This window comes from Rhagoletis pomonella, unplaced genomic scaffold (genome assembly GCF_013731165.1).
Source record: "Rhagoletis pomonella isolate Grant_MI unplaced genomic scaffold, Rhpom_1.0 Rhpom_scaffold_00001, whole genome shotgun sequence".
Lineage (NCBI taxonomy): Eukaryota > Metazoa > Arthropoda > Insecta > Diptera > Tephritidae > Rhagoletis > Rhagoletis pomonella.
The window spans coordinates 45,370,509-45,380,797 of NW_023458555.1; the positions used below are offsets into that span (position 1 = coordinate 45,370,509).

The 10,289-nt window shown below is 37.1% G+C and overlaps 1 protein-coding gene across 1 annotated transcript; it reads right to left on the reverse strand.

The window, feature by feature from the left end:
* Window positions 1-1,838: 1,838 nt before the first annotated feature.
* LOC118744763 (bromodomain-containing protein DDB_G0270170) lies at window positions 1,839-9,134 on the reverse strand (the record flags this gene model as incomplete). Its single annotated transcript, XM_036478076.1, is given in 4 exon segments — window positions 1,839-2,068; window positions 8,105-8,218; window positions 8,298-8,455; window positions 8,615-9,134. Coding segments are annotated over 4 exon segments (882 nt in total). The 3' UTR covers window positions 1,839-1,947.
* Window positions 9,135-10,289: the final 1,155 nt, after the last annotated feature.

Here is a 10,289-nt window from a genome sequence, read left to right on the forward strand (position 1 = left end):
TAACGGTTGTTTGTAACAGACTAAACGAATCGAGATAGATATAGACAAATGTATACATAAATGCTCAGAATGAATAGGGAAGTCGATTAAGTCATGTCTGTCTGTCCGTCCGTCCGTCCGTGTACACGATAACTCGAGCACAAATTGAGATATATCAACGAAATTTGGTATGTAGATTGCCCTTTACCCAAGGTAGGTTGGTGTTGAAAATGGGTGAAATCGGACCGTAACCCCGCCCACCTCCCATATAACGGTAGTTTTCAATAATACGAAAACTGCGATATTTTAGTAACTATTAAAGCTTATTCACTGCAAATTGATATGTGCAATGATTTTTAGACGTAAGAAAAAGCATATTAAAAATTTTTGGGAAATGGGCGTAGCCACGCCCACTTCTGATTACATGTGTATATCTTGGTAACCCCTACACCAATTTCTCTCCCCAGTTGTTAGCCTTGGTACAACGGAGCAAACGGCTGAAACTTATAAAATCGGACAATAACTACGCCTACATCTCATATAACGGTAATTTAGAGAAATACGAAATCTTCGATAAATAAGTAAATATTAAAGCTAATTTATTTGAAATTGATGCTTGTAATAACTTTTTAACAAAAAACATGTTTATGAAAAAATTTTGGAGAATGGGCGTGGCACCGCTCACTTATGACCAGGTATGTATATCTCGGCAACCATTCGATCAATTTGTACCAAACTTGGTACGATTATTTCGTTTGCCACATAAAATTAAAACTTTAAAAATTATTGAAATCGGTAATATAACGGTAAATTTCAAAAATTCTCGAAGCTTCGATATTTCGAAATTAAATGACACTAATTTACTCAAAATAGATACTAACAACAATCCCTTGAAAAAAGTAACATTATTTTAGAATTTTGGAAAGTGGGCGTGATACCGCCAACAGCTAACTATATAAGTTTATATCATTGAGTATAACTGAACATACAATCGAAATTGTTAGAAATAGGGGTAAAACCACTCTTCTTACTAAGTAACGGTAATTGTCAGAAAGGTGAAAAACTATATTTAATACTTGCGCTGGGTATTTAATGTTCAGCTCGACACGAACTTAGACTTTTTACTTGTTCGTTTTTAAATTCCTATGGCCGTTCTGTAGTCACAAAAAGATCAAAAATGACAAAATGAGATTATCAAAAAATGTTCAATTAAATCAATAAATTAATTGCATTTCAATTCACTCGAACGAGGAGCAAATTTCCGACAGACAAATTGCGAATAACAGCGACCGCCTAGTCTCAGAGCCATTTTGTGACTGATGTAGCAGACTACCGATAAGCTCCGACATCTGTGCCATGTTGACACATACAGAAGGGAACGGAATGAAATAAATTGTTTCTCAAATGTCTCTCAAATCGTTTTTAAAATGATGAAGAATGTTTGAGAAAAATTTTAGAAAATGTTTAGTTTTAAATGATACACAATGCTGCAAATTAAATTGAGAAATAAAATTTTTCAAAACGTTGGAAAATTTTTGTTGCAGTGTTTTTTGGGTAATAACTGCACTTGGGTTGCCAGACGTACTGCTTTTGGGAGTAAACGTACTCCTTTTTATTGCAATGTACTCCCTTGTACTCCAAAAAAAAAAAAAAAAATATCTGGAAATGTACTCCTTTCCCAGTTTTGTACTTCTTTTGTACTCCTTTCTACGTTTCAGAATCTGGCAACCCTAAACTGCACACATGCTAAATAATTGCATATAATTGTGTTGATTTATTGCAACGATTTATGATGAATATGTTGGAAATGAATTGTTTTTCAAATTTAACAATTTATTGCAACAAATTGATTACGTGTTTACAAATAAGCGTGCACAAACATGCACAGCCATTTAATTACAAATGTATGTATGTATTGGATAGCTTTTTTTATGTTTCGTTTTTCTTTTTTTTTGCTTTTGATTTTGCTCATACATCGTCCGTGTATGGTGATATGCTGTTAAAGCTCAATGGACAGTGACTGTGCAATATTTGTTTACAATTCTCCAGGCGTAGATAGGGAAAGTGGCGCTTGTCGTGCTCCTTCAACCTGAAAAGTATAGAAACTTTAATGGTGAGTAAATATAAATTAAACGACTTTAAACTTTTAATTTTTAATTTGTGTACAGAGAATCACATGACTTTTTGCTAGTTTTTTTATACTTTTACATTAACATTACTCCTTAGCCACGCTGACAAAAAAGTCTAAAATTCCGGTAAATAACCAATAAATATTAATTCAAGGCCGTATTTAAGAAAAGTCGCCTAGATTTAATAAGCTTTACGCGATTACAATAAATGAGGTGTCAGTTTATTTAAAAATAGATTTAGTTTTAGATAAGAATAGATTGAAATTTTAAAAAATTAAGAGAAATATGGGTATTTTTTTAATTTACCCGATAAAAAATCCCAACAAACCTAGTCCGACAATAGATTATTATACTTCATTTTATATATATCCTATATATTCTCTTCTCAGATCATATTCGATCTTTGAAATCGAATCAAAAATAGTCATTCAAAAACTCATAAATCTACAAAATCGTATTTTCTGACCTAACTCGACAGGTCGCGACCTCTAAATGACCTTTAAAAACTCTATAAAAATAGTCAATAATATTTCTCATAAAAACGAATAAAATTAGGGGGTAGGGTAATGAGTATCTCGAGTATTTTATTAAAATCCTGGATCGCTCTAAAAGGGGGTGGTTCTCTCCTATATGAACAGCTACGATTTCGGGGTGAAGATTTCTTGCCCCTGAAGATGCTAAGAATTACCGGGTGCCTATGAATTTTTTTGGCATCGTGTGAAAGCTTTTCCTTTCCACATGCCTGTGTTGCGTAAGAGCGGATTGAGATTGAAACTTTTTCTATGGCATGTAGGCGGAAATATGTTGGTAGTTTTTCGTGGTTTGAGATAGAAAATTGTTTGGCTGATTAGGACGAACTACAAGTTTTGGATTTTATTGTTTCAAAGTCTAAAAGTTTGTTGGCTTACTGTGTAGTATCTGGGAAAGATCTTTGGAAATTATACCTTAAATTTCAAGGCTAACTATCCTAAGGAATCTCCGCTAAGTGAAAACTCCTCATAGTTATTTCCATCATAACGCAAGTAATTTCAGATTCCTTTCCAATTCCTCGTCGCATATATGCATCCGTCGGTAAATTTTCATAGCTATCATTCACAAGTTCTCAAAATGCGTATGTTAATGCTATACATTTTGCTCTGATTACTGATCGACTGGGGGTCCTTATAGTAAATGAAACCGGTTTTCACGTTGGAAGTTAAAATAAAACTTTCAATACAAGAATGAAATATTATAATAGTAAATTAGGATTAAGTCAAGTCTCTCGTTTCATGTTAACTAAATCGGCACTTCAATTAAGCTATTAACAGCGAACTTAGTTTCCATTAAACTATCTCATTGGCTTTATTTGTCTTAATTTGACTGCAATTGAGACGTAATTTAATTCATTAACGTTAAGAGATTGCTTTATATGAAGCAAGCAAAGTGTTTAATCAAGAATGTCAACTTAAATTAAGGCAGACTCGCTAATGAAGCTTAAACCCGTTTTGCATTTCATTGCAAATGAAGGTCAATTAATGCTTAAGCATTAAGACGCATAGTAGTAGGCACAAGAGAAGCTCCAGGACGAGTACAGTATAGTTCACAAATACATACATATATGTAAACAAACAATGCGAAGTGAGTGCATAAGGCACTTCTCTACTGCAACAACTCCCACTTCGGCATAAGTAGTCAAAATATGATACGCGAACACATGCACATACCATACATACATTTGTGTGACGGTATATACAAATCAACCAAAAATTCTTGAAAACACAAAGTGCATACATACATACATACATACATACATACATATATATATGACGAGTTTATATTTTGTCCTGCAATCAACTTTTTGCGAGCAGCGCTATTGGCATCGTAAAATGCGCACAGATACTTACATAAAGTGAACTTTTGTGCAACGCTTTATTTTCAATTTAAACCAATTTATTTTAATTTAATGACAGCGCAACGGTACAAGGACGAAAAAGCACAAAGTATTACATAACACTAAAGCGTCGCGTGTGGACAATCTTACTTCGCTGCAGCGACAGCGGTGGGCAAAAGGGATTGGGAGTGAGGCGGATGGGGTTTGGTAAAAGCTCTTAAATTCGACAGCCACTCAACTTAGTACAACAACGCCATTTAACACGCGATGCCACTACAATACAATGTGTGAGTAGCAGTGCGCCCTCTGCTTCGTTGGCTGACCGTAATGCAATGCAAACCAGTCGCAGCATCTGTCATTCGCTTAGCCAGTCTGACATCGGAGAGCCCAAGCATTTCTAGGGTATTCGCGAATTTTTACAGGATTTTTATGCATTAAAGTATTTCAAGGTTTCATGTTGCTGTTTTTTTTTTTTTTGTTATTCATCGTGTATTTGTTGCTGCGGCGACTCTACAGTACAGTTACACCAAAGGCCTCGTTTACCGCATCATTGCACTACTTCACTTTTTGTAAGTGTAATTGCGTATTTAACAAAATCATTTTACAATGGCTAATAAGGAAAGTTTTATTCGAAGTACAGCAGATTTCTTGATTGAATTCAATTCAGTGAGTTTGTATTTATGTTGAAAAAATTGGCTAAAATTTAATGCGGTAAGACTTTTTGTGTTGGAACACTTCAACTCCATCTTTGGATCTAGGGGTAACAACACTACGAGAATGTCGCGGTCGCGGGTTAGAGTTCTAGCAAGCTAGCTAGAAAGCTAAAAGGGAAATTCAATCAAATCCCTTTTAACTAAAATACTTATAATCTATTAAAATAGTAGCGAAAACAATACACTGCTCTCTTTTTTCGTGTTTCGGTAAGGCGTACTTTTCATAAAAGGAGACAAAAATCCATGCATCTCCTCCTCTGGGACACCTCACTTCAAGGCAATGGCACAACGCATAGATTTAAATACACCAGGTAGCACCCACATGTGTGTAAATCCATCCGCAGGGGATATGGATCAGGAAGCAGCTCGCTGCCAACGGACCTCCAAGGAAGAAATTGGTCCTCTTTCACAAACCCAGAAGAGGAGGAGAAGGAGGAAGAATCGGGGGCGCAACACAAGCAAAGGAAACCCTCCTGTGTGGCTGGCCAAACTGCTGGCCAAATTTGCTCGGGGCAAAAGAAGGAAAACTGCAGCGACACCCACCCCATAGCTGCCTCAATGCCTCTTCGAGTCATAGCGTGGCGGGTACTGGTCAGAGAATGGCATGCGTTGAACCTCAATTATTGCATACTCGATCAATACTCCTGCTTTGTATGACTGAGCAGCGCATTGACTTAATAGTATCGATACTTAAAAATAGGGACCGTAAATAACAGCTACTTTTTTTCATCAGCTAAACTTGGCCAGAAAATTTAATTAAAAAAATAAATAAAACTAAAACTGTTCCGAGTAGCTCTTCAATAGTTCTAGAGATTCTGAGAAGGAAAAAGAAAGTTCTGCAAAATTACGCCCACGAAAACATTTTTTTTACAAATGAGTCGAAAAAGTAAAATGTTTGAAAAAAATATAAATTAAAACTGTTCTGATTAGCTTTTCAAAAGTTCTGGAGTTCCTGAGAACGAAAAAGAAAGTTTTGCAAAATTACGCCGAAAAAATCACTTTTTTTCAAAAGAGTCAAAAAATTAAACTTAAAAAAAAAATGAAACTGTCCTGAGTAGCTTTTCAAGTTCTAGAGTTCCTGAGACGGGGAAATGTTCTGCAAAATTACGCTGACAAAAACATCTATTTTAAAGAGTCGAACAAGTTAAATTTGGAAAAAAATAAATATTAAAAGTGTTCTGAGAAGCGAAGAAAGCGTAATCGTTAACCCAGGTATGGTTGTTTGAAAACAAGAATACAAATTCTGAAAATTAATCTAATAAAATCTGAAGTATAATTATTTCAATAAACATTTTTTGGCATAATTTTGCTACTAAAAGTTTTAGTTTCTTTTTTTCAAAAATTTTACTTTTCCGACTTTTTTCAAAAAAAAAATGCTTTCAACGTAGCTTTTCAGATTTTCCTTTTCAGGGTCTCTAGAAGTTTAGTACTTTTTTTTCTTTTTGGACTTTTTTTCGTTTTGCGTCATACCATACGTCAACATCCCAGACATGTGAGGCGCTCTCATCACATCCTCTGTCAATATGCCTATCAGATGGTAAAATCTGGTAGCCGGAATTAGCATAGCCATCAATAGAAAAGTGAATTCACCTTGGAGGTTTTTGTAGAAACTAATTATGGTTTTGAGAATGCCACCTTCGATAGCATGCGCATTTCTGCTCCACGGCGTGGAGTAGATTCTGTACTGGTAAATTTGATTCGTTCAATGCTGGCTCAGCAGGTCTTCAGGAGTCAGGCAGGAGGAGGTCAATATCACAGTTGCTAAGTTAACAAGGGCTCCCCGGTAATTGATTGTCTTCTTGTCACCCTTAATGACTCTGATATCTAAGCCCAAGCCTATCTAGACGATATGGTCTAGCTGTTTGCAGGAAAGCACAGACAATACGGAATATGATAGACACTTAGTGTAATGGAAATGGGGTAACCGCCCACCCAACCACTAGAAGGAGAAGGTTGGAAGGTCTCATTCTCCTCGCTCTTAAATGAGTCACAGCTCCCTTACCTAGGAGTAATTCTGGATACAAACCTGTCGTAGAAATCTCGCGTGGAACGCAAGACCTCCAAAGTGGGGTCTGTCACCAAAGGGAATCCTCTAAACTTTTACCTCTATGATCAGACCCATAATCAGCTCTGCATCTGTGGCATGGGGGCAGACTATCAATCAGTATCGTGGGAAATCTGCTCGCTAAACTTGAAAGAGCGATTGCTGTGTGCTACATGAGAGCTTTCCCTACAAAACTTGGTGCTGCTCTTGATGCACTGCTTCAGTTAGCGTCATTTTGTGTCGTCATACGTGGGGATGCCTTAAAGTCCACCTGCAGACTAAAAATAAACCGATGTTGGTATAACACTGAGTGAGGAGAGGTAGGTCGCTCAGTAGTGCCAGCTTTCCTATTTCCGGTAAATTCTTGAGCCGACAGGTCAAGTGAAATCAGCCCAGCTATAACCAGTGTAACATTTTGCGACGCTGTATACGCATACATTACTCTAAGACCACAACAAAGATATCGACGAGCCTCGACAATAACTTCACAACTCTAAACTAAAACACTGAACAGTAGCGCATGTCTCTAATCCTTGTAAGCAATTCACTAACCTGGCTTGCCGAGGAGACGAGAAATAAGCTCAGGATTAGAAGAATCAGTAAATAAAAAGTTCCCGGTCAGGGGTACACCCAAGAGGGGCGGAGTAATACACCGCTACTGTGGAACATAGCAATTTCCAACCTTCTTCGAGAACTTGAAGATATTGGCGGTCAGATAATTGCATACGCCGACGACTGACCGATTTGATTCTAAGATCTCTCAAAAAACTATCCCTGTCCTGTAACAATTGACGACTGGGAGTGAATCCTGAAAAAACGGGCCTTGTGCTCTTCACTAAGAAGCACATTATATCCGATCTCGGTAATATTTATAACTCTAGAGAGCAATACCCTGGCAGAAAAGGAAGAGACCAAATTTCGTTTACGACCCTCCTACCCTCAAGGGAAGAGTGAAAGCAAAAAGTTGTAAGGAGTGGAAAGTCCATCTCTGTATACACAGATCCTATTACCTGGGAATCTCTCTTAGCTTTCGTCTCCCGGACCACTGCAGCGTTTTTCATGCGGAACTGATGGCAATCGACAGAGCCACTGGACACTGGTAAAGTGTGATATAGTACCCCAAGTTGATACCTATATCTTCACTAACAGCCAGACGGCAATAAAATCCCCCACAAAGCAGTCGAGAATCTTCATGGTAGCCATGAAATTCGATTACTATGTATGTATTTAGAAGATAATAATCAAATTTTCCAATAGAGAAAATCATTCGAAATAAATTTTCTTCTTGTGCTTCTTCTATAGTTTTTATAAATATAATTTTAAATAAGTACATTCGCATATACTGATATTTTTAAATTCTTGCACTTACGTAAAAATAAGTTTCAGCATTTTGAAAAGCATGCCACCGCTAATATTTGAGTCCACATCTAAAGCGGCCGTACAATAAGACTTCAGGATGCAAGCTCGGCCATCCAAGCCATGTCTAAAAACGAAAATATGCAAAAATAAATTAGAGAAGTCGGATCTTGTCAATAGTTCATATAGAATAAGTCTGAACTAACCCGTCCAGGACATCTGCAAGTGAATGTAATACATCACGCTTGAAGAAGGGACGCCGCGACTCCTCAGGACCAGGAAAGGGGAAATTGGCGCGAAATCCATAACCATAACCCCAGAGGGTATTCACCTTCAAAATATTATTTTTGCCAGTTGTACGCCACTTGTGTGAAAATAGAAATGAAAATTCGTAAAAAAATACTTACATATATGTAGGTATGCCAGTATAAAAGCAAAAGATGAACAATCGAGCAAAAAATTATTGTGCAGCTGATTGAACACAAACACATTCGTACAATACCGATATTCGTTAACTGCTTACCGAGACACGCGAGCCTTTGGCAAATTGCAAATACCGTTTGCCACGCCGCAAGATGCGCTCACCATCCGTCACCTGCTGTAATAATCCCTTCTGTTTGGCCACCGCTGCGATTGACCTTTGATGGCGTGGCAGTGTTGCGTATTTGCCAGAAGCTGATTTTCTCGAATTAATGGCCATTGTGTCAAAATCGCTACTGTTGTCAAATGCAACTGCGCTGTTGTTGTTATTGTTGTTTGTGTGATGCAGGTGATAATTAGTGATTGCATTGTTTTTCATGCTGAGTTCATCGTTTTCATCGCTTTTGTGGTTGTTCGCAATTACATTCCTGCTATTGGAATTATCATTGCTGTGAGATTTGATGTTATTTAGGGCTTCATTATTATAGCTTTGGCGGTCAGTGGTGTCAACCAGTATTGTCACTTCGGTGTAGTTGCTGCTTTTAGCGGTCGCAACCGTCATAAGAACCAATCCAAGTACTGGCAGCTGCATGATTGATCTCAGACAATAGATTTTGCTGTAACTGCAAAATAATTTTCCGTACTTGTAATTGTAATGGTAATGGTAATGTTATATGCTGGTAATGGTATTTGTAATCCTAATAGTAAAATTAATGGTAATGGCATTGGCAATAGTAGTAGTTATGATAATGGTTAAGGGCATGGTGATGATTATGGTAAAAGTAATGGTAATAATAATGGTAATGATTGTAAAGTTAGGGTGACCAGATTAGTCTAGGAAAAATGAGGACTAGGGATGTGCCGGGTATCCGGTAGATATCCGGAATCCGGCTTATCCGGCCTTTTTTCTGTTATCCGACTATTAAAAAAAACAGTTAACTTCGGGATTTCGATTATAGAAGATTCTATTTAAAAATCTAGTTAAGTTTTTTTTTTAATTTTTGTAATCAAATTTAATAGTGTCTAATAGAGTAATTAAGAGTTAAAATTTTTTATATTTTTCATTATGAAAAGGAGCATTTCCGCATTACCGATCAAGAACCCATTTCTATTTTCAACATAAATGCTACCCGGTGCACGAAACACTCTTTTTGAGTTCACTGAGGAAGGTGGTTCGCAGAGATTTACCATTGCCTGACGACCTCTACACCCGTCAGCATATCGACAGTCTCTAAGCGGCATTCACAGGCAGTCAGTCTCAAGTAACGTAGACTCCAGACCTGTGAATATCCGGAATCCGGTTATCCGGCACAATCTCTATCCGACACTCACAAAAGACCCCCTAAAGATCGAAATTTGAGATCTTTCAAGCGTTTATTTGACATTCTGATTTGGAGCGTAGTAATATCTGAAAATAGAGATATGCCCATCAGAATGGAAAAGTATGCGAAGGAAGTGGCGTACGTATCGTAGTGATACGCCACAATGAAAGTGTTGCGTCTGCAAACAAAAGTCAGCTGTTCCTTATGGCCACGGACTTCGGTTTTACTTAAGTAAATTTTGCAGATACAATAGCAATAAAATCACACTTTTTATACCTTTCATGAGCATGAAATGGTATTATAACTTTGGTCCGATGTTCGTAAGTACCGGAATAAGATGAGATAGACCCATTAAAATGTATACTTAAATGATCAAAATGTCGATCTGAGTCGATTTAGCCATGTTCATCTGTCCGTCTGTTTGTATGCAATCTAGTCTCTCAGTTTTCGAGATAT